Source organism: Pleurodeles waltl, chromosome 7 (genome assembly GCF_031143425.1).
Source record: "Pleurodeles waltl isolate 20211129_DDA chromosome 7, aPleWal1.hap1.20221129, whole genome shotgun sequence".
NCBI lineage: Eukaryota > Metazoa > Chordata > Amphibia > Caudata > Salamandridae > Pleurodeles > Pleurodeles waltl.
The window spans coordinates 364,132,700-364,158,499 of NC_090446.1; the positions used below are offsets into that span (position 1 = coordinate 364,132,700).

General features: G+C 44.4%; 1 protein-coding gene across 3 annotated transcripts in view; it reads left to right on the forward strand.

The window, feature by feature from the left end:
- PIGU (phosphatidylinositol glycan anchor biosynthesis class U) overlaps positions 1-25,800 on the forward strand; it is a 205,455-nt gene that overhangs the window by 158,441 nt on the left and 21,214 nt on the right. For all 3 annotated transcript variants that reach the window (XM_069243809.1, XM_069243811.1, XM_069243810.1), the window contains 2 exons: positions 8,068-8,192; positions 16,814-16,956. In XM_069243809.1, the coding sequence (XP_069099910.1) occupies positions 8,068-8,192; positions 16,814-16,956 (268 nt within the window). The remainder of the gene's footprint in view (positions 1-8,067; positions 8,193-16,813; positions 16,957-25,800) is intronic.

Below are 25,800 nucleotides of genomic sequence, written 5' to 3' on the forward strand. Positions count from 1 at the left end.
TCAGTGCTCCCCACCTCAGATGCTATGGTTTATAGAGGCAAACGACCAAGGGTCCTGAACACAATCATATCCCCGAGAGCTAGACCCACACCTGTGCCCTCAGTACTTAATATTGTATCTTGGAATGTGGCCGGAATAAGGAAAAAGATGGGAGATCCTGGATGGGTTAACGTCATCTCTAAGCAAGACTTATGCCTCCTTCAGGAAACCTGGGCGGAAGAATTAATATATGTTGAGGGGGGTGGGCTCATGATTTTAGTGAATAAGAAACTGCAATGCGACCACTCTGTATTTGCCCTTAACTCATTAGATCTATTGGGTTTCAGACTTATATTTCACCCTGGTTTCACAGTGACCTTGATCAACGTGTATGCGAGGTTCGTCCCCCCCAATATGGAATCAAGGGTACTTGCACAGTTAGTTGAGCATATGGAATCTTTGCATCCTTCTAACCATCTGGTGATAGGGGGCGATATAAATTGTTCTTTTGGATTCAAGAACCTCGTAGGTAATTTAACATCTGAAGAAGATGACTCCTGGGGTATTCCCCAAGTGAAGGATGATTCTCTTAGTATTGGTTCTTGTGCCGCTACACAGATGGCTTCCCTTTGCCTACGCTATTGACTCAGGGAATGTAATGGTCGGACTAGATCTGATCTTAATCGTGCCCCCACTTTTAAGCGGGGGTGTTCGTCCAGCACTATTGATTATTTTTTTGTTGACATTAGGCTTTGGTCACATATTCTGGACATGATTGTTGAACTCCGTCATGACAGTGATCACTACCCTCTATGTCTTACTCTATTCAACAAAGCATTTGGGAGAACTCAACATCTAGAGATCACTGATGTTCCGATCCCTTCCCTAAACTCCAGGCAAACTCGTGTTAGTTGGCCAAAAGTTATATCTAACCCACTTCTGGTTAAACAAATGTATTCTTCCTTTCTACAGCTGTTCTCCGGTCTTGAAAAGCAAGAGGTCGATAGTCTTCCAATCATAAAAATTCATGTTGAATTGATAAATTTTCTACAGAATGTTTTTTAGAAAGAAACCACTGTGAGACATACTCTAGATGCTATTCAATCCAGGGAATGGTTCAACAATGACTGCGACCTTGCTAGGCTCAATCTTAAATTGGCCCTCCGCAAGCACTCTCAGGAGGAGATCAGGACCGCTAGAGTTAGCTACACTAAGGCCCTGAATCTAGCGAAGAAAAATTTGAGATCTGGCAGAAGCTGCTGGAGGCAGTCAAAAATCGAGACGAGGGCTCTTTTTGGAGGTTGTTGACTCACAGGCAAAGAGAGGGTACTGTTATTCCTAATTTTCACATCCAGCCCGAAAGATGGGTTGCTCATTTTTCCGAGATTTATGCCTCATCTGTACAACAGCATCACGAGGCCTATACGGGTGGCAAATGTAGACCTCTCATTGAGGGTCCCACGGAGGACATTGTTTTTACAATTGCTGAAACCACGGCAGCTATTAATTCTTTGAAACCCGCTAAGGCTCCTGGTCCCGATAAGATACCGGGGGACCTGTTTAAGTCTGAACCCGTTATTTGGGCATGGTACATTAATACTTTATCAAATGCCATCGCAGCAGGTAGCCCCATTCCGGACTCTTGGCTCGGCGCCAAAATTATCCCTATTTACAAAAAAGGAGATGTGGGACTGCCAGCTAATTACCGTCCAATTAGCCTCATTGATAATCTTCAAAAGATTTTTTCTAAGCAAGTCCTAGACAGGCTAATGGACTGGGTCCAAGTTAACCAGGTTCTATCTCCCTTTCAGGCTGGGTTTCGTTCTAAAATTAGCACTATGGACCAAGTTTTTAGATTTTTTTTGTTACTTTGGAAATACGCTACCTTGGCCAAACAAAACTTGTATGTTGCTTTTGTTGACCTTAAGTCCGCGTTCGATCTTGTTCCAGGGCAGAAATTGTGGGAAGTTCTAAAGAAAATTGGCATCCCGATGAACTTGGTGCATCTAATTCAAAGATTACACAAGAACACCTATGCTCGAGTAAGATGGGGCAGCCAGGGGGAACTTACTGATCGTATTAATATCAGGCTGTGTCCTGGCACCTACTCTCTTCTTGTTGTTTATTAATGAAGTAGTGCAAGTTGTAACTGATTGTCAAATTGATGCCCCTCCCTTGAATAATTCAAAAGTTCCAATTCTTTTATTTGCTGACGACTCCCTCTTGATCTCCAAAACACCTATGGGCCTACGGGCCCTCCTGGATAGGTTTAGTGTGTTTTGTGCAGATCATGGATTGGAACTTAACTAGCAAAACAAAACTTATGATCTTTGGTCCTGGTAGCTCAAAACGATGTAACATTCTGTATAATAATGAGATTCCCTTGAGCAAGGTATGCTCTATTGATTATTTAGGGGTGAGATTCAGCAATGATATGATCTGGCAGGCCCAGGTAGGGAAAAGCTCAGCCCTCCTAGCACATAGGTCAGGGGCAATTTTGCGTTTTCAAATGTCCAGTATTGAGAAAGCTGTTTCCCCAGCTATTAAAATTTATCTAGCCAAGGCTCAGAGCGCCGCGGTCTACGGCGCTGAGGTCTGGGGTTGCTCTAAATCTAGCAAGTTATCTGTGGGGGAAAATAATTTTGCAAGATCACTCTTGGCATGTCCTCGTAGTGCGCCCCTGGTTCCAGTGTTTTTGGATCTAGGGTTCTGTCGTATTTCTGATGTAATAGCTTTAAGGCCTTTAATTTTTTGGGTTCGTATTTGGACTATCCCTGAACTAGTCACATACAAGGAATCTTTGCAAGACTTATTGGATAGACCAAACGTACTTTCTATCCCGTGGTTCAAGCACATTTCAGAATGGTTCCATACCTTGGGACTCAGTCACTTTTGGAGCCAGCCCAGTAATTTAAGGAGGGCTCACAAGGACCACCTGAAATCTGCTTATTGGTCCCATGTTAGGGAAAAATATCTGCTCTGTACAGCACATGGTAGGTTGACATCTCTTTTCCTCGATTATAAGAGGTTTCCCCACTTCAAACCCTTTCTGGACTTAATTACCGATCAACTAAGTAAAAGTTTGTATGCTCGATTTAGGTATGGATGCCTCCCTCTGAAGTCCTTTTCTAGTTCATGGAGCTCCACCCTGTTATCCGATAAATGCCCCTGCTGTAATGATTCTGTGGAAACCGTAGTGCACTTTATATTTATTTGTCCTGCCTATGGCATTGCCCGGGGGAAATGGCTTCGTCACTTTTGTAAAAACATGGGGTTGAGAACGTGTAGAGATGCCCTCAGGCTGATGTTGAGAGATTGCTCCTCTCTTCTAACTTGTGCGGTCAGCAAGTTTCTTGCGTCCGCTTGGCATATACGTACATATTTTTTAAAAAAAGGATTGTAGTGATTTGATATTAATTGATCCCTGATTTTACCTTACTCTACCCAATTGTTTTATTCATTGAATTTCTTATAAATTACAGATGAGGAAGTTAAAAGCTGCCAACAAAAGGATCTTTGACACTTCCCCCTTATTTATAGGACGGGATACATATGTGAAGATTTATTTTAATTTTTTCTCTTTGTATACTCGCAGATCTCTCATTTTACAGTATTTTTATCTTATTCTTATTACCTACTTTTTAAATTTGTTGTTATATATTTATTATGTATAGATCATGATTTTATTGTTGTAAGTTATTGCTTTGATGGTTATTCAGACCAAATAAAGCTTGCTTGAATGAATTGGAGCGATTGACGGAACACATATTGCATTTGTCTGCAGGAGGAGGAGACTACAGAACAACTGTAATCTGACAGTATTTCCAATGAGACACAAGTGATACAGTGTAACTTTACATTTCAATGACTTGTCTATGATCTGGCCCATCGTGTCCTGGGAATGTTGATAGGCTCCTAGGATCTCGGAGAGTGCCTCCTGGAGAGTCGGTTCCCTGGGCCTGTCCTCCCTCTGGCACACAGCAGTCCTCCCAGTGTGCCTGGTGGCCTGTGCCTCTTTCCCCTGAACCGTGTGCCCACTGCCACTGCCCCCAGGTCCCTGATTGTCTTGGGTGTGAGGTGTAGCCTGGGGGTCCCTGTACAGGTGGCAACACTGCTGATTGACGTGTCCTGGGGAGAGAGGCTTTGGGACGCTGGGGGGTGCTGTGGTGTTGGATACTGAGGGGGGAGGCTCTGGTGGTCTGTGACTGGGCTTGGGTAACTGGCTGTTCAGTGGTCCCTTTTGGGCCAGGATGATCGTCCAGATCCTGAAGTCCAGAGTTACTGTGGGCCTCTTCTGTTGGGGGACTGGCTAGTGCTGGCACCTCCTCACCAGTCAAATTGGCTGGGGTACCTGTGGGTATGTAAATGATGTGTTACGGTTAATGTGTATGACATATTGTACATCCCTGGCTTCCCCTCTATGGTTGGTGTTGCCCTGCCAGCTTTTAATTATGTATGTTGGTGTATGGTGGGATTGTTAGTTCTGTCTGCCATGCATGCTTTAGTGATGTGTGTCCATGCCGGGCTGCAAGGGGTGTCCATGTAGGGTTTGGCATTGAGATTAATGAGATGTGATGGTGGAGTGTGTTAGATGGAGTAGAGTGATGGGAGTGAGGGTGGGGTATCTGATGGCATGCAGGTATGGGGGGTGAACATTGTTTAAAGTTGACTTACCAGAGTCCAGTCCTCCTCTGAGTCTGGCCAGGCCCTCAGGATGCAGTATTGCCAAGACTTGCTCCTCCCATGCTGTGAGTTGTGGGGGAGGAGGTGGGGGTCCACCACCAGCTCTCTGGATAGCGGTGCTGGTGTCTTGCTGCTGTGGAACATACCTTCCCTCGTAGGTCGTTGACCCTGTCCACGATTCTCTGCCATAGCTCCATCTTCCTGGCTATCGATATCTGCTGCACCTGTGCTCCAAGTAGCTGTGGCTCTACCCTGACAATTTCCTCCACCGTGACCCTTAACTCCTCCTCAGTGAAACGGGAATGCCTTTGTGGTGCCATGGGTGTTCTGTGATGTGTGTTGGTGAGAGTGTGTTGGGGTGTGTGGAGTGGGGTGCGTGAGGGATGGATGGGTGTATGTGGTGTGTGTATGTAGTTGTGTCAGTGGTCTTGGTGTCAGTCTTGTGCCAATGATTTGTAATCGTAAAGTGTTGTGGGTAATGTGGGTGTGTGTTTTATAGTGGTGTGTGGGTGTGGTGTGTGTATGGGTGTCAGGTGTGTGTTGTTTGAATTGTCCAATGTGGTGGTTTTTTGTCTGTGTCGTCCATTGTGAGTGCGACAGTATGTACTGCCAATGGTTTACCGCCGTTGAATGTCCGCCGTGGTGATTCGTGGGTCATAATGTGGCGGAGTTGTTCTGTTGGCATAACGGTGTGGGTTTTGATACCGCCAGTTTATCACTGACCTTTGGTCTGGCGGATTTCTGTCTGTGGCTGTATTCTGTCAGATTGGTGTGTGTGTCATAATATGGTGAATGGATATCCGCCGCCGCAGTAATGTGGCAGCCGTCAGCGTGGCGGTAAGCGGGATTTACTGCCAATGTCATAATGAGGGTCATAGTCAGGTGCGTTTTAGAAGTTTTGAGCTAGAACAGCAGAAATTATTATAAGCTATATTAAATATTGAAAATGTCAACTTCTGTCTCATAAGGAATGTGTGTGTACATACACTTAAAAAATTGGGTGCTCCTAGGATAAATAAGTCTATTTCTTGTGTATCAGAGGACATTGAAATACATGCATTAGTGTTGATCCGCTAAGTAACTTCAACCAAAGTGGAAGGAAAATGGCTTCAGCAAGAAAGATTTGGAGAAATACTTTTTATATGAAATTATTCTTTCATTTTCATATGCCACTGTGCTTCTTTTTTGCCCTGATCGAGTATTTCAAATGTGGGATACCGTAGGGCGTAGATTGATCTCCATTTTTTTACAACATTCTTATTTGCCCACTGTTGGTGCTGTTTGGACGTTTGCTCTTCATTTTCGTTACATCTTTCATTAACGTCCTGATCATCATGAGATCGGATGTTAATTACTTCTCCTTGAACACAAGGCCCGGGGACATCATCTGTGCTTAAATACAGGTGAACTGGCTTAAGATGGATGGACAAAAGGAGGTGGTGAACATCTGGGACAGGACCTTTCTTTGGACTTTACATTGCTAACTGTAATCCTTGAGCCTGTTCCCTCTCCATATGACTATGCTAAAGATCTGGGGTTCATAATAGTCATCCTTTTTAAGGCGCACAAATTATTACTGTTTCCTCACTATGCATTTACAGAGGATGTCATAGCATCAGAACTTCACTACATAGATTATATGCTTCCAGTTGTCCCAAGATAGAATGAAGAGCTAATAACTATAAAAGCATGTATTTTTCCCACTTGTGTGTACTTTTAACTAGTGTCTAGTCATAACCATTGGTTTAAATCTCTATATTGTATTGCAGTTGTTAGGATGCTAGACATACAGGCTGTTGAATATGTGGCATTTGTGTGGGAGACACACACAAGGTATGTGATTGTGTAATGCATGCGGATGACCTCTGGATTCAGCCACGCACTCCCATCTCTTACCACTCCCCAGCACCAATATGACACCCCTCTGCACCACACTACCTCCCCTCACACTACTATTTCAATCACCAGACTACTGCTTAACAGCACCACAGCCCTCCAGTAGCACACTACCAGCCCACTATGTAATCACCATATGATTTTATTCTTATGGGTAAGTTTGATATTGGCTCCACATAGATCAGTCAGGAGTTATCAGTATTGTTTGGTATATTTCTGTTCGGTTATGTGGTAGGAAGTTCATCTTTTAGTTTTGTTCCCAATGTTGCAGGGTTGTCTTAAACGACTCTTGCTAGATTGTCACAAATTTCCTCTAGGTTGGAAGCTCAGCCTGCTTTGTGACTCCAACAGTCCACCGTTTTCTCACTGTTGTTTCTTTTTTTCCCCCCCAAACATTCTCAATTATAAGAATGGGTTTTGGGAAGCAATTACTTAGCTTGATCATCTGTAGCATTATCTCCATTTGGGCAAAGTGGTAATTTGGGCAAATTCCCATCTTTCTTAATTGTGCCTTTAGCAATCTGTTTCTCTTCCAGGCCTATTACTTAGTTCTCCTGCCTCTAACTGGAGAGGAAAGTTAACTAAATGTATATCTCTTACATGCAATCTCAGAGGTTCTTCCAACATACAGACCACTTCTTGCTTTTGTTCCTGTCCCTCCCCTTGGCTAGATTAAAACATTAAGTCAAAAAAGGGAAAAACATAGTTCCCATAAAGTCAACCTTGCTGCACAACCAATTCTCACCATAAATTATTGTAAGATCAATATAGAGACTGGTTAGAACATCAGCCACATTATTTAACAGAAAAAATGGGCATACAAGGTTGTAATAGTAAAAATCTCCTGATTGAGAAAAAATCTCAAATTGTTATGTGGATAACCACCAATTAATTGAAAATGGCAAACATAGCTTGTCAACTTAACTGCCGTAAAAAGGCTATGAAATTGAATTATTTCAACAATGAAAACAAGGATGATGGTCTCACCTACGTTCTGCTTGTTAGGCATTTTCAACTATTTGGCAAGTGTGCAGTTAATAATTCAAGCTTTAATTTCAATCACAGATTCTCTTCAACTGCAGCCATGTGATGCAATTTTTCTCCAAAATAGTACATGGAATATTTATTGAATGTTTTCACAATAATACCACATAATAAATGAGGTGATGAGTATTGAATAAAATATTGTTTGTTTACTATTATTAATTAATGAATCGGTTATTGATGAGTGAGGGAAAATTGGGGCATGCAGTTAAGTCGTACTTGGTTCTGAGATGACTAATAACCTTATTCTGAATTTCTTTTTTAATCATAGTCCTCGTTACACCGGGATCTTTTCTAAAGGTGGTTATCAATAAACTGAAATACCTGTCAGATTCAATTTTTCTGCTTCTCAGAGTTAATGTCACTACTTCTTCTGAAGCACCATGCGCCTAATTCTGCATTAAATAATTTGTCTATGGTGATTGGTTTGCTTCATGAGACGCATGCTATTTTTCTTCTTTGCAGAGAACATCCGGTGTTCCTGATGTTTCTTCAAATTGCCATCATCTCCATCTTCAAGTCTTATCCAACGGTGGGGGATGTCGCCCTGTATATGGCCTTTCTTCCAATGTGGAGCCATCTTTACAGATGTAAGTGCCCTCTCTTTTCACATACTACCCGTCTTTTATTGAAGACTTGGTTTGGCTTATTTTGATAAAAAACTGTATTTTTCCAGTGCTTTACAGAATACACTTGCGGTTTAGAACATTTGTGTATCTCTATTTGATCAAACCAATGTAAGCTTTGCATGTAATTGCTTAAGGATTATCAATACGCGTCAACTTAGAAATGGCAGGTTTGCACTTGTGCACTGTATGGTTACAAGTTGTTGCATTTATCATAATTTAAGCACACGTTATTTGTTAATTTGAGTCTGTTATGCTTGTGTAAGTATATATAGTTTTCACTTGAAAAAATAACACGTATCTAGTTGCAGTGATGTTTTTTTATTAGCTGGTGTTAGTCCTGGCATCCTTGGCATGGGTTCCCCTGACTTTCTGCCTTCAGATCTCGTGTTTTGCTGACCTTGGTTTTGCTGGCTATAGTACCCTGGGCACTTTATCACTGCTAACCAGTGCTAAAGTTCATGTGCTCTCTGTTTAAAACATGGTAACATTGGCTTATCCACAAGTGGCATATTTAATTTACTTATTAGTCCCTAGTAAGGTACACTACCTGTGCCCATGACTTGTAAATTAAATGCTGTTAGTGGGCCTGCTGCACTGATTGTGCTACCCACTTAGGTAGCACTTCAGCATCTCTCAGGCCCTCTGTTGCAGAGCCTGTGTGTGCAGTTTTTAACTGCCATGTTGACCTGACAAGTTACCCACTCGTAGTGAGTCTGGAGCAAGGGCAGGAAGGACAGGGACTCTGTGCACTTCAGAGACCTCTCTAAGAAGTTTCCCCCACTTCAGAGGCACAACTGTGTGTAAGTACTGTATCTCGGACACCACCAACTCAGTACACTTCGAGACCTCTGGAAACTGCCAGGATGAAGCACTGCTATGCTACTGAAAAGATTTCTACTCCCCTGGACACCTGCTCTTCTGTGCTGACCTCCTTACCTGTGAGTGAGAAGAACCAGGCCTGTCTCTCCAACCCAGAACCAAAGTGACTCCAAGGGCTTGCCTCCTGTTTTCTGAAATCTCAGGGACACAGAAGACTTACAAATTACCTGATACAGCACCTGGACTCTGCAAGCTGTGAGTCTTACCCTGCTAAGGGGTGCTAATCCTTTCCTGGGCCTTTGTTGGTAGGTTAATTAATTGCCACCAGTGCTCGGAGCAGAACTGGCGTATCACCCACATTGCATGGATCTGAGTCAATGCATCGCCTCTCCAGTATGGATTGACCTTGGTCCATTGCCTTCACAACCGCCACATCGTGGACCCGATGCATCGCTGCTGCTGCATGTAGAAAATCAATGCATCTTCGCCACTGCATGAGAAGGCTCAATTCATCACCCCAACAGGGTCCTTGTAGCTGACCCGCACTCCATGGTGGTCGGCCTGAACTTTTGACTTTGTCCTGGTCAAGCGCAACTAGATATCCTCCGTTAGAACTTCTTGTATCTATGCGCTTTTTTCAATTAATTTAAAAAAAATCATATTTCAAGATCTACTTATTGGATTTTTTCCATTTTGTTCTTGTTTTATTTATTAAATTGAGCTCTATTTTTCTAACCAGATGTGGTATTTTTTGTGTGGTGTTTCCATTGTTTTACCGTTTGAAATGTTGCACAAATACTTAACACATCGCCTGTTAATTTATACCTGACTGCTCTATGCCAAGCTATTGGAGGGTGAGCGCAGGATAATTCATCTTGTGTTGTGACTTATCTTGGCTAGGATTGTGGTTCCTGCTTGGACAGGGTGCATACCTCTGCCAACCAGAAACCCAGTTTCTAACAGTAGGTATAAGTATTGTGAGGTCATAAACATTGCATTAGGTGAGTAAGTTAGGGTGTTATAACCAATCTTAATCAAAACTTCACTTTACCTGCAGTTTTGTCAGTGAATGTCTGTGGGGTTTTTGATGATATACAACATCTAATGTCTTAGAAATTATTATTTCCCACTGTGCAAATCTTTGGCCCGGTCCTGCGTCTAACTGTCTTGGGTGGCCAACCCCATCCGGCAGCAGCCTGTGGGGTGCCAGGAAGGCCTAGCATTCTACAAGCCCCATCTCCAGCCTGCCACAAGCAGACAGCCACTGAGGCATATGGCCGTACACAGAGGAGGTTGGCTGTAGGACCTTGTCTACAGCCAGGCTCTGCACCCAACTTGTCAAACTCCCATGGCATTGATGTTTGGTTGTGCAGCTTTGGTTCACCACAGGGTTGCCCTTTGACCAGGTGACCAATCCACAAGGGCTGTAATGGTGATCACAACAGGTTTTTCTCTACTGCAGGCAGCTAATTGACAGCTTTGGGTCCTCTCATCCAAAATTGATGACCGGGGAAAAGAGCATTTCCTTGCCAAATCAGATTTCCTTATGTTTTTTCAGTCTGATCTGTGGAACCTGGGTTCTTGTACTAACCAACGACTAATTGCCCTGATACCTGTAACATTTTTACTCTTTGAAGTCCACTAAACAGGTTACTGCAATGCTAAATTCTCAAACTTCTGAACAGATTTAAACCAAATAAAGCAAAGGCACTTCCCGGGGAAAAGTTCTACTTTCATACTAAGTTTGGTATAATTTCATTCAGCCCTTTTTTTCTTTGGAAGATAGCAAATAATCATAGAGTGTTAAAATGAGAAAAGTTACTTTTTTCACCGCGTTGGCTCCCTTGACGGATCTGTGCTTAACTTTCAATGCCAGATCCAATTTTCTTATATTGTTTTATTTTTATTTTTTAGGTTTTGTGCAGATTCATTCAACAGTGCAAACGGTATTAAGAGAAAAAGAGCTTTTAACTAGAAACCCTGACCTCAACACAAAAACACTGGCTATTTCCAGTGTGTAATAAAAATATATATGTACTCTGAATTTTCAATTCTTGTTCACAGATATTTCTTTTGCTATGTGTGGGGAAGAAGTTGTCAAAAATAAAAGGGGCATTTTAAGTCCAATTTCAAATCACTGTTACGTAATGGAAACGATGTTGATGTATTTGCTGTTTACAGTCGAATATTTCAACTTACTAGAAGATGCTTTGCAGCTAATTAGTTACCTAGTTGAATGGAACAAATCACAAAAATGAAAAGGGCATAATTTGTTATCTCTGTACATCTTTTGAAGACCCAACATACAAGGTATTGATTTACATTTTTGAGGAACTGTAATTCTTTCGACGAGCCTTCCATTTCCTTGTTTTACCTTGTGAAGTCCTCCTAAAAAGTGATGTTACAAAGCTTAGTATATACGTCTGAGTTGATGCCTTCATCTTAGGAGGGGGGGGGGGCTCACAAAAATAACAGCAAGTGATGAATGGGAATAGAGAAGTCAATGCTTTTTAAATGCTTGGAAGTCCTGGTGACAGTATTTCATCCCATTGTTATTTATCCCCTTTGTGTCATTATTAAAGGAAACACTTTAGGGATGATTGGCAGTATATGAACTCTTTACCCTGGTGTAAGGGCCCTGAACGTTCCATAATGTTGTTTTGTTCAGTCCTAGAGCCTATATCGACCATGACCCTAAGCCTTTTGTTCATGTATTTATCGGTTACTACCACATTCTCTGGGCATTTGTGAGAGGCCATTCTGAAGCTATATATTTTTTAGGAGTTTTCTGAATTACTGGTGGCTGAATTCTTTCCTCAAGGTCACATGGTGGGCTTTCCTAAGCAATGGACCTTGAACCATCTCTGTGTTTTAGTCTCTGTAACATCTTTTTAGTAGTGTGGTGCTCTGGGAGGTATGGGTTATGGAGCAAGGTGTTAACGTTTGGCATGTTGGCCCATCTTTTCCTCCATTATTATATGTGGATATTACAAAGGAGCTGAAACGTAATTCTCGTTTCCATCAGTAGTTGATCTAGCAGTTTGAGAGCTGACATTTTCGTCATGCTTTACAATGTTAAGGCACAGTGTTATTTCCTAATAGACTAAGGTGGGTACTTTCTTGCTATCAGTTATTCTTTAGAACTCCCTGTGCATGCCTAGTTCCAATAGTTCAGACCATGCAAATATCCTTAATGTTTGTGGACTCTGTTTTTATTTTGTGATATTGCATCCCAGGTTTCCATCATAGCTGCATTATGGTGCAACCCTTGATAATTCTAACGGAGAAGTCAATTGTTTAATTCACTATTATTTAAACTATCCACAAATTCATTTGACACTCTACTTCATTGATTATATCCCAAAATTAAAATTGCCTTCAAAGTCTAGAGAAGTAGATTTTGTGAAATTACTTTAGTCTCAGTTAAGAAAAGAATGAATTCACCCTACCATCCAATCAACTCAAATCTAACTTCTAGAGAAAATGGCTCACTGAACTCAATATTAATGGCTTCATACCAAATATTTCTAAGGCTGTATCCTTTCAAACGTGCAGTCGTGAGCTCTAAAGGGAGTTGAAGAAGGCATGGTCTCAGTTGAGGGCACACATACATTTTTGAGGCCGATATCGCGGCCAGTCATCCTCGCAATCATGAAGCTCAGGTATGTCAAAGACATTAAAAAAACTCGAATTCAAACACAGCTGCTGTTCATCCTGTCACTCCACCGTTAATGCCAGGGCCTGAGTACTTCTACATCATCAAGTCTTTGCCCTGTTCGGAGCAGATTCTAGTGCTTTCTTTGATGCGCCCCAGCCTTCCTGTGCCACTGACAATGCCACATTAGCTCTGTGATCTGAAAATGGTCCCAGATAGCCATATGGATACCAGGCGGCATCCAGTCAGGTTACTGCTGGCAGATCCATCCCCAATGCTGACTGCTTCTCGAACTTTGCAAGCTCCATCTTCAAGCTCAGCACCACCAAATCCAGAGTTCAACACCGTTTTAACAAGGCTCGGTCAAACATACTGATGGGCACCTAGGCAAAGCCAGAACCTTGCACGTCAGTTAATAGACAAGTTGCATGGTGGCATAGACCTGCTCCTGGTGATCTGTACTTCCTCAGCCAAACCAACACCCAGGTAAGCCTTGTGGTGCAGGGGTCTAAGTAGGCTCAGCCCCAACGTGTTCCCCACTACCCCACCTGACAGGAAGTCAAAATGGATGGAGACATTTGCCAAGTGCATGCAGTTCTCATCTGCAAGCTTTTCACTCCGATCAGTCAACACTAGCTGTCTCCTGGAAAGTACTCTTATGTGTTGAGGAACAGAGTGGTGGGCACCTTGCCTGCTGTCCCTGATGACATCGGGCTAAGCTTATAGCGCTGCATTGAAGACTGACAGAATGCAGCAAAGTAGTCAATGACTTCAGCCTGGACACTTAACAACTGTCTGGGTAGGGTAGTCGGGACCACACCTGGATTCACTCCAGTGGTTTTCTGAAATGTCATCCAGCAATCCTTAAAGGAAATGCCATTTAGTGGCTCTTGGCTCTTTGGAGCTGGTGCCTACTTGACCTTGGAGAGATGTAAATAGAGCAAGGCCATAGCATTCTCTCAAAGCCTAACCCCATCTATCTATCAGTTCCCACAGCAACTTTACCCCTTTTTAGGTCACGACAGAGGATATCAGTAGAGGCAATGCCAGTGTCCCTCATCAGCAGCAGTAATGTACCTCGTAGTTCTTTCGAGGAAGAAGCAGGTGTGCTCCAGATTGTTACTCCCTACCCTTCATTTCACATTTACCAGATATGCCACCCACACTGGAACACCTCCCAGAGAACCACTTATCCATACTGCGCGAAGTTCAGACTCTTTTAGTCAAGGGAGTCCTATAGATGGATGCAGGAGACTGGAGACAGGATGGTGGCATTGGATCCGCAAGGAGTCTATTTTCACATTTGCATTCTGCAATCCCACAGACATTACCTGCGGTTTCAGACAAGCCAAAAGCACTTTCAATTCCCCTTTGGCCTTACTTATGCGGCTTGGATGTTCACAAAGGTGATGGTACTGTTCGCAGCTCATCTATGGAGGTTGGGAGTACCAGTCTGTAACTCGATGACTGGTTACAGAAGGCATACTCTCTGCAATAACAGTCATAAACCACCTCCAGATGATGGCTGACTTGTTGAGCTTTTCAATGTACTGAAGTCTTTCCTGACTTCTCCAAACCGGCTGTCCTTCATGCGAGCATCCTAGATACATTGCTCGTCCAAGCCTTCCCTCCTCAGGAAGTCCAGACTATTTGGGCTATGATCCAAATGTTTCAGCTTTTTACCTGGCTCTCATTGAGAACAGCTCTAAGGCTTCTTGGTTTCTCGGCCTCCTCATCCTGCTGGTGGACTATGCAGGTAGCACATGTGGACTCTGCCCTGGGATCTGAATTCGCAGTGGGCTAAACACGAAGGGAACTTGTCAGATTCCATCAACGTGTCGGAGAACACTGCAAAAGACCTGCAGTGGTCACTGCGTGATCCCATCTGGACTGGCAACAGACCTCTCTCCCTATCCCACACAGAGCTAACAGTCGTGACAGATGCATCGTTCCTGGGTTAGGGAGGTCATCTGAGAGAGGTGGAGATCAGAGGACCCTGGTCTCTGGCAGAAGCTTTCTTCCACATCCGCTCTGCTGGAGTTGGGAGCGATTTGCTTTGCATTCAAGACTGATAACCCTTTTTACCACAGCCTGTCCTTCCCAGAGTGCTAAAAAAGCTAAGCAAAGACTAGGCCAAAGGCATCCTGGTTGCTGCAGACTCAATTAGGATTGTGTGGTACATTGAAATTCTTTCCATGGCTATATATTTTCTGATTCTTCTGCCCTTTATGGATGCCTCCTGTTGTGGCATCAAGGCAAGGCCCTTCACCCAAGCCTGCAAAATCTACACCTCCATGTGTGAAGATTAATCGGCAGACGTTGATGGCCTTGATCTTCCTCCCAAAGTAGTAGGTGTCATCTTGGCAGCTAGGTGTCTTTCCAATAAAACTATATATGCAGGACACTGACAGACATTTGTGTTCTGGGGTTTAGCCCATGACATTCAGTCTTTACAGGCAATATTAACGTTCTACTGTTTTGTCTTTCTTTAGCCCAGCAAAGCCTTGCTGTGGGTAAGGTTAAAGGTTATTTTTCGGCCTTTCTACAGTTACCTGATCAGCCATCCCTTTTCAGATCACCCGTTGTGATGCTTTTGTTAAAAGGACTGATCTGTATGTTCCTGCCAACACCTTTTCTGATGCTGTAATGGGACCATAGCTTGGTTGTCAACATTTCAATGTGCTCGGTGTTCAAACCAATGCACAGCTGTTCTCTATGACTGCTGGCTATAATGTGTTCCTCATCTCCATTACCGCAGCTCGCTGAGTAAGTGAGCTTCAGGCCTTGTCCATTCAACACCCATTCATGGCTTTCTTCATGGACAAACAGGTCTTTTGGACAAAAGCAGCATTCCTGCCCAATGTAGTCACATACTTCCAAAAAGTGCAAGCCATCACTTCATCAGCTTTTTACGCCCTGATTCATCCTCCAAGTAGGAAGTGTGGCACCACCATCTTGACCCTAGGAGGGCCTTTAGTTTTTACATCTGTTGCGCCAGAGACCACGGGCTCAATGTTCAACATTTTGTAGACTTCTGAAGGCGGAAAGACGAGCCAAGAGGTACACAAGAGAACCATGTCCCAATGGATTTTTTATGTATCAAGATCAGCCGTAAGCTGGTCAAGGAAGAGCCCCAGAAGGCTTGCACTCTCATTACACCAGAGCAAAGGCTGCTACTGGTGCCATAGCTCATGGTGTGCCAATCTCTGACATCTGCCAGACTACCACGTGCACATCCTGTCACTCCTGCCTGGATAGTCCTGCAGGATTTCTTTGTCTGAGCTATTTCACAAACCCACTGCCTGGGGAAGTACTGCTCTGGTATCCTAATCACAGAGTCCTCACCTTGTGACAAAAGTCTCTAACAGAAGAACACATTACCTAATTTCATTAATGCTTTTTCTGGTGAAGACTGTACCTAAACAAAGGTTCCCCACCAACCCATCCTCCTCCCTGTTCTGTGGAAAGGACTCATACATCCCATTAATAAGATTTCTATCTAGAGATCAGCACACTGGCATATTGGATTTCTGCGGGCTGCACATCTGATGGCGCAGACAGAGATCTGAAAGAACCCAATGTCAGCATGCCGAGGTGGCGCAGATATAATGGCCTCAGTGTCCTCATGACGCCTCCTACAGATGTGCAAGGCAATTGCAATTGAAAATTCTTCAGATCAAGTCTGATGCCCAAGAGTAGTCACAAGGTGAGCAATCTGCGATTGGGTAGTCTCTACCAGAAAAGGCATTATCGAAGGTGAGTAACTTGTTTGTTTATATCAACTGTGTATCTGTTTCACTTAGTATATTTCCTCATGTCTCTGTATGTCAGGGGTGTCCAATAAGGGTTTAGGATGGTTGGATTCCTGCCAGATTTTCTTGATAATCACTTTCTAACTAAATTCTTTTAATTCATATTCATTGTTTGTACATTTACACTGTGTGCGTAGCCTGAAAATTTGACATAGGTCTGGCCCTCCATAACCCACCTTGGACATCACTTCTCTATACAGTCAATGCACAATTTATTTTGATACATCAAAGACCAACAGCAGTTGTGGGATTTGCTATAGCTTCACCTTTTAATCCTCATTCTTTTCTTTTGACAGTCCTACGAAACATCTTTATCGTCTCCTGTATGCTGATTGTGTGCTCCGTGCTCTTCCCGGTCCTGTGGCACCTCTGGATTTATGCAGGCAGCGCCAACTCAAACTTTTATTATGCAATCACATTGTCGTTCAACGTTGGACAGGTCAGTCGGGCACTTAAAGTAATCAAGCGCCTCTCTTATTTGTTGCTTATGTAATTATCTGAAGAAAAAAAATCGGATTTCACTGTGCTGCGCGGGACACACACAACTGACGGTGTGTAGTGGCATAGAAAGCCCACCCAATCAATAATTCTGGTCCTTTTACCTTCACAAGAAAGGACCATGTCCTGCCACAGGACTTTACTTCTTACTAGACATCCCTCTCTGACAGCAAAGTGGTTGATGATGTTGCTTACCCATTAACAAATCCATAGTTGTTACATTGACAACAGCATGTGTAGCCCCACAGGCAGTGGTCACAGCATGTGTAGGGTTGGGAGAATAAAGCAGTAGTACCAGCAAAGGTGGTGAAGTTCTTTCTTATGTGGAATGTTCACAATCGACCAAGGAGGAAAACTAAACAGACAACAAACTTTAAGCAATTGCAGCATGAGTTCATTGTTGGGTTGGTAGGATGGGGCACACATGCAAGAGCAGGCTTCATCTGCTCATAAATATGTTCGGACTGAGAACAGTGTTCTAGCACTCAAATCCTTTTAGAAAGCACTACATACCAATTTGCGACAACTCCAGGTGGACCATAAGTGGACCTTAAGTTAAGTCTTAAACCAACAAGCAACAGGTCCTTCAGCTATCCAGAGAAGCCCAGCAAAACCCAAATAAAAGTCTGCAACATAGCTCATTGAGTTAATGCTCCCCTTTTCCTGTCCTTCGATTTTTATGTCACAATTTTCTATCATAGCAATTGCAATCGAGCCTTTTAAGCCTTTTATTCTACCAAGGTTAGTAAATTGAGTATCTTTACATTTTGTAAAACTGAAACCTGTTGTTTTAGAGTATAGAAATGGCAGGGTATGAAGCACTGTATTAACATATGTAATTTTTTTAATAATGTAATATGACATTTTGTGTTGCACATGGAATGAAGTTCACAACTAAGCATGCAGCAGGCTTGGAAAACGATATGGCAGACATGCTACGCCGAAACACCCTGGGTTTGTACAAAGGGGATTATATAAGATCACCATATGACAACTGTCTGACAAGTGGAGAACTCCCAGGAATTTATTATTTCATAATAAGCAAAAACAAAGAATGTCACACCACTGTCTCTTAGTGATCACAAAAGGTATGCAATGGGAATCTTAATCATATGGTAAATTATATTTGCTTCTGCTTTTTCAAGACTACCACTGACACACAGTTAAAGGCAAAATGCAGGAATCATCCATGACATGGACTTAATAGCTCCCATAACTTCAAACAAAGCTTGTACTGTAATCTAAATGTGGTGTTCATGGCACTCGGCAGGAAATTGAGAGTGCATTCCAAGATGCTTGGGAAATGGGTAAAATTATGCACGACAACCCCAGGTTTATGGAGGCCATGGAATTTGGATCTTGCAATTCTCTTCCAAGGCATCCTCATCAAAGTTATAAGCATTGAATACTCCTGCCAAGTCCTGGGGATCCTGGAGCACGTTAAAAAAAGTTATACATATATGTAGAAAAACCTTGTTTGCAGCCTACAGGAAGAGTAAAAGGTGCCAGATTCCAATGAATTGTCATTCTTTGTTGAGGCACAAGAAGAAGCACAAGTAGTTGAAGCAGTCTTCAACTTCTCCCTGTCCATCGGCCAGGGTGACAAATGAGCGTCTGCGTTCTAGGCCAGGTGCTTTGGAACCCGCGCCTGGTCCTCTCCAATTTTCCGAGAGCCAGAGTGACCCATGCCCAACTGAAAGAGTTCTATGAGGCCTTGCGCCTCATATTTTGGCAGTCCAAACCTGTTGGCATGTCTTCGGCTCCCACGGGGTCAGAGGGGGCCCCATTGGGTTGCAAGCCAGTAGCTTCGGCCTTTGAGGATCCATTCCTGGACCACGCCGTCACTTACGGAGCCTTCCTCATTGTCATTCCAGACTCCGACACAGAGCCTTATGGTCGTCCGCTGACTCTGACACTGGCGGGTGCTTTGCCTCCTACATCGGAGCCTGAGTCCTATTCTGTTGGGCTAGGCCTCGGGGAAGGCTGGTGAAGGTCTCTGGACCCTTTAGAGTACCAGCCCTACGGTGAGAAAACGGACTGGCATAAGGATTAGGGTGAATTTAGAGGACTAGACACCTCTCCAGAACCTGGTATGCTTTCTGCCCCTACTGTGTCTATGGAGGAGGGAGCTTCCTATGCAGTGGTGGTGAGGAGGGCTGCTGAGGTCCTAGACCTTCAACTGCTGTCTGTGGCAGTCGAGAGTAATCACTTGACAGAAGTGCTGCAGCAGGGAGTTTCCACATCCAAATCCCTTCTCCTGTTCAATAATGCACTTACGGACGTCCTTCTGGGTACCTGGTCCGAACTCAGCACAGGGGCTCAAGTGAGTAGGTCGATTGCTCCTCGCCCGGCACCCTGGGACCCTTCTTTCCTCTTGCAACACCCTACCCCTGAGAGCTTGGTGGTCCAAGCCTAAACCTCCCAACGTGCTTTCCCTACCTCGCCCCCATATAATGAATCCAAGAGGCTGGACTAATTTTGGAAGAAGATATTTTTTTCTGTCAGCCTGGCATTGCTGTCCGTGAACACCGCATGCCATTTGGGCTGTTATTTCCACACCCGGTAGGATACGGTTACGCAAGAGTTGCCACAGGTCCAGGCTGTACTCTCTTCGGCTGTTGCTGATGGGAGAGACGCACCAATGTTCATAATTAGTTGTGGACTTGACACAGCCGGCTCACTAAGCCAGGCGGTTTCCATGACAGTGGCGATAAGGTGCCACGCCTGGCGGGGAACGTCTGGCTTTTCATGGGGTGTCCAAGCTTCCCTTATAGACATGCCCTTCGATGCCACCCGTCTCTTCGGAGATGAGGAAGATTCCACGCTTGAGCGCTTCAAGAACTCTCGGGCTACGGCCAAGTCCTTGGGCCTTGCAGCATCTGCCCATTCCTCCCAATCTGCTTTTCGCTCCTTTCGAGGGTACAGAAAGGGGCTTCAGCTTTGCTAGTTACTACCCAGATATTGTGCTGCACATTTTTCCCAGCCTCTGCGTAAACGAGGGCGCTGTACCCACTGACCTTGTGGGTCAGGTGGCCAGCGGTCTGGTCAATCTGCCACCCCCCAAACTGCAGCAGCTTCTAAACCCTCCCAGTCTGCCCCTTTACCACCATGGGCACCCAGTTGGCTGCCAGATTCGCTATCACCTGCCCCACTGGCACTCCATAACATCAGACAGGTGGGTTTTGCAGATTGTCTGAAGGGGCCACTGCCTCCTCTTCCAGACTTCCCCTGTCTCCATGCCACCATCTTACGATAGGATGACGCAGGATCATTTGTCCCTTCTCCACAAGTACATTGCGGCCCTCTTGGCCAAGGGAGCCATAGGGATGGATCCAGAGGCAGAAGTAGGCTGTGATTGTTAATCCCACTACTTTCTGATTTACAAAAAAGACAAAGGTCTTAACCCTGTTTTAGATCTACAAGCTATCTATCTCTTCCTCAAGAAGGAGAAATTCAAAATTCTTGTGTTGGTTCAAGTGTTGTCTGCACTGGACCCAGGAGACTGGATGGTAGCGCTGGACTTGCAGGATGCTTAATTCCACATTCCTGTCCTACCTGCCCACAGACGATACCTGTGGGAAATGGCCTAAACATTGCGGGTTAAGCCACAAGTGCTGTTTCCCCACAAGCATAACAATGCTTGCCTAAACCACAACTTTCCTATTTTCTGCCTTAACCACAGAGATACCTAAACAAGGCATATGCATGGTTAAGACAGAGAACGGTATGCGGTCTAGCTGTACAGAGAAGACCAGAAGAGGAAGAACCAGGGGAGGTAAATGGGGCTAGTGCAGGTGAGCACAGACAACACCACTGCCATATGGTATTGCAACAAACGGGGTGGGGTCTTGGCGCCTCTGTCAAGAAGCTGTGTGCCTCTGGATGTGGCTGGAACAGCAGGGCATGTTCCTGGTGGTTCAAAACCTTGCAAGTTCTCGCAATGCCAGAGCAGACAAACTCACACGAAGATGCATAGCGGATCACAAATAGCGTCTCCACCCGGAGGTGGTGCAAGACTCTTTCAGCAGTGGGGAGAGCTTTGGTTGGATCTGTTTGCCTTTGCTGAGAATGCACAATGTCAATAGTTTTACGTGCTGGAGTTTCCAAAGCAGCTCTCGCTCGGAGACACTTTTCTTCTCGAGTGAAACTCAGGCCTCTTGTACGACTTTCTGCCCATACCTCTCCTGCCCAGGGCTCTCAAGAAGATCAGGAACGACCGGGCCCAAGTCACCCTTGTCGCCCCAGACCAGGCACAGAGAGTGTGGTACCCAATTAGGGTTCATGGCCATCACTCCTCCGATCAGACTACCGCTTCGGGAGGAACTTCTGTTGCTGCAGCAGTGGAACCTTCTATACCCAAATCTGTCCACTCTACGCCTGCTTGCTTCGAGATTGTGCCGCATCATTTGACAGCTTTTGATTATAACCCAAAGTCTGTAATGTCATTTTGACAGCCAGGTGTCCCTCCACCAAAATGATATACATCTGCCGCTGGGAAAAATATGTGAAATCTCTTGCCCCATTCGATCTTGATCATATCTATGAGTTCTGGGCGGGGCAACCAACTCTTTGTTTGGTATGGGAATGCAGGCGGTGCAGAAGCTAACCATTTCTCGTTGGGTCATACTGTGCATCAAGATCTGTACCCACTGGGCAAAAAGCAACCTCTTGAAGGTTTGCAACCTCAATCCACCAGAGATAAATCTGTGACCACTGCATTAGCACACAGAATTCCGCTTCTGCAAAGCAGCATCATGGTCCCATCTGCACATGTTTACTAAACATTACTGCCTGGACAGTCAGGTCTGCAGGTAGGGGCATTTTGCCCGTTCGGTCCTGCAGGTCTTTCTCGTTTGAACTTAGTTTGCAATCCCCACCTCAGGGGTTGGTATTGCTTGAGTATCTATTTAAAGCTAAGGAATCTGCAGCTAGAAGTCTCTATCCAATGAACCAGTTACTTACCTTAGGTAACGCTTTATCTGGTAGAGATAATATCTAGTTGCAGATTCCTTGCCGAACCACCCATTCTCCACGCTCTGCGAATGAATTGCTAGGGATCTCCCTTTCAGGGCCCTAGTTTTGACACACCAGTAGTGAATGGCAAAGTAAAACTGGAGGTGTAAACACTGTCCTTCCATCTGATGTGGCATGTTGTGGGCCATTTTGTACTCTGTCACACCAGTTGACACAAACAGTGCTGCAGCCCTGAGTGAGCCATCTGCCTTACATGCCCTGGGTAGCATATACTAGGGACTTATAAGTAAGTCAGTCATTACCAATTGGGTGTATCCAGTTCAAGATGCAAATTGTATAGGGTCAGAAGACTGGCACTGAGGTCTGGTTAGCAGGCCTAAGTGCACTCTTAGTTGAAAAACCAGCAGCATCAGTCCAAAAATTGGAGGTGGGGGGTGAGCGAGCATTAAAAAAAAAGACATTTCCTTACATGGCCCCTCTCCAGACGAAAGGTGATGAGCAACTTACCCTTATTCTGGTGATTCTCATCAGCTAAGTGGCAGAACCTAGAAAGGCCACCTGCATAGGCATGGTCAATCCCTGGCCTGCTTTCCACTGTAAAGTCCATACCCTGTAGGGAAATGGACCACGTCATCAACTTAGGGTTCTCTCCTCTTATCTGCATCAATCATCTGAGAGGCCTGTGGTCAGTTTGAACTGTGAAGTGAGTCCCAAACAAGTAGGCTCCTAGCTTCTTCAGGGGCCAAACCACAGCAGAGTTTTCCCTCTCAATGGCGCTTCAACGCTGATCTCTGAGGAAAAATCGCTTGCTGATAAAAGCAACTGGTTGATTTTGACCCTGGTCATTTAACTGTGACAGGATTGCCCCAATCCCATGTTCTGAAGCATCACTCTTGACAATAAACTGTTTACTAAAGCTAGGTGCCTATACGACTAGTGCTGAGCACAGAGCTTCCTTAAGGATCTCAAAGGCATTTTGACAGGAGTAGGTCCATATGAATTTGCTTGCTGCTTTTCGGAGGTAACTCTGTTAAGGGTGCCACTGTGGTACCCTATCCTTTTACAAACCTCCTATAGTACACAGTCAGGCCTACAAAGGCACTTACTTGTGGCTGAATCTTTAGAGCTTCCCAGGCCAGAATTGTCTGAGTCTTCAGCTGGAGAGGTTATACATGGCTGTTAGACTTGACAGCCTTAGGGTGGTCTTCCCCCAAACGTTTTGCCTCCAGTGTCACTAAATTAATTTTTGTTGGCCTTACGACACTGTGCTCATTACCACTGCTAATCAGTGTTAAAGTGCTCTGTGCCTAAAACTTGGTTTGATTGGTATATACCTAATTGGCATATTTAATTTATTTATTAGACCCTTGTAGAATAGCTTACCATAGACTCCGGTGGTTGTAAATTAAACACTTCCAGTGGGCCTGCAGCACTTATTGTGACATCCACTCAAGTAGCTCCTTAACAGTTGTCCAAGGCCTGTCACTGCAGCCTGAATGCAGTGTTACACTGCCATGTCGACTTGGCATTTAAAGCCCCTTGCCAAGTCTTAACCCCTCCTTTTATTACATATGTCACCCCTAAGGTAGGGGACTAGGTAGCCCATGGGGCAGGGTGCTGTGTAAATAAAAGACAGGAAATATACTTTGAAGTTTTATATGGCCTACTAGTGAAAAACTCTCAAATTAGTTTTACACTAGTGTGAGGCCTACACCTCTCAGAAGATAACATGGGTGATTGCATTTATTAAGCTGTAATTCTTAATTGAGAATGGATGGATCTGCCCTGTTTGGTACCTATTGAATCGTAATGTTAAATCCTCTTTAATATCAAAGTCGAATTTATCATTACCATTTTGAAAATGGCACTTTTAGAAAGTTGGCATTTTCCTGCTTTTGGCCGTGTGTGCCTGCAGCTTGCCTCCAATACATGTCTGGGGTGGGTGACAGATTAGCTTTGTGGAGCTTAGGTGTGACTGATGGGCCATCCACATCCTGATGGGTCATCCTGGGCAGGATGGAAGGGAGGAGCTGGACACTGCCTCACATTTACACCTGAATAAGCTGTGTCCTGTCCCTACACAAAGGTTTGCTTAATCCCCTGTGGTGAGTCTGGTGCCAGGGCAGGAAGAGAGGATCTCTGTGCACTTAAAAAGCCTTTTTTTGAAGTCTCCCTAACTTCAAAGGGACCACTGGGTATAAGGACTGGATTTCTGACCCTACCAACTCCGTATACTTCTGGACCTGTGGATACCCTGCCAGGAAGGACAGCTGTGCTGCTGAAGGACTTCCACTCTCATTATCTGCTGCTCTGAAAGAACTGCTTTATTGCTGTGCTGACCTGCTATCCTCTCCGCCTGGGTGTGAAGGGCTGGATCCACGTAAACCCAGAGTGACTCCAAGGGCCAGCTGACTGTTTTCTGAAGGACATAAAAGACTTTCAACTCTACTTCATCTACACCTGGACTGTGTCATTTGTGAGTCTGCTCTGTCAAATGGTGCCACCCCAGTCCTGTACTCTTAGAAGTGGGCTTAATGTGTTTGCTGCAGCTGAAACAATGCATTGCTTGCACTGCACAGATCGGAACTGGCATATTGCCCTTGTTGAATGAATCCGACTGGCGCATCGGCCCCATTGCGTGGATCTGAGTCAACACATCACCTCTCCAGTGTGGATCTGCCTTAGTTTATTGCCTTTGGAGCCGCCGCAACTCAGACCCAGTGCATCGTCATTGTTGCATGGAGAAAATCGATGCATCTTTGCTACTGTGTGGGAAAGATAAACGCACTGTAGGGATTGACACTGGCGCATCGATTCAGCTGCACCCCGTAACTGCAACGTTGACGCAACCAGGATTAAAGTAATTTTGTTTAGCCAACCTCACTGGGTCCTTGTAGCAGGCTCGCACTTCATCGTGGTCAGCATGAACTTTTGACTTTGCCCAGGTCTGGCGCAAACAGATAGCCCGGTTGTTGCTTTTTGCTTCTAAGTGCCTTTCTAAATTTTATTATTTTAAAAAGTAATAATTCCAGTTCTACTTATTGGGTTTTTGTTTTTTTGGTTTTGTTTTAATTAGTAAATTAAGTTCTATGTTTCTAACCTGGTGTGGTATCTTCGTGTGGAGTGTTTTCACTGTTCTGCTGTTTGAAGCGTTGCATAAATACTTTACACATTGCCTATTAAATTGAGCCTGACTGCTCTACCGGTTGTCAGGGGGTGAACACAGGTCAATATAGGGTGTGTCTGTGTCTTGCCCCGACTAGGGTTGTGGTTCATGCTTAGACAGGATGCATGCCTCTGCCAACCAGAAACCCACTTTCTTATATTGGTGATCAGAGGTGAGAATAGGGTCTGTTTTCGTGCAGTGCCATAGTGACTTGTTCGCTACTATTCTACATGTAAAGATCATTATGATTTTTAAAAGGCTTTCTTAGTTTTCAATTGCCTATTTTCCCCTTTTCCTAAATGTAAGTGGACTAACATTTTTGTACCATGGATAGTGATGTCTGCAATTTTGGCACCCTCTACAGGGATGAGCTGCTGAAACTCTGTGAACAGAAATGATTGAAAGCAGACAATAAGTCTACTAGGCTGGATCTCAAGCATCCTTGAGGGCTTTTAAGGAAGTTCAGAGATGGCACGCAACCTCAGGGGAGGATGAGGTGGATGACGATGATGAGAAAGGAGTGCCATCAGGAGGAGTAGAGAGAGGACCGAGGTCAGGGTCCTGAGTTCCCAGGAGAGTCTAAGTCGACCCCAGCAGATGACATGGATGCCCCTGATGCCCAGGATGGAGTAGGTAACAGTGTAT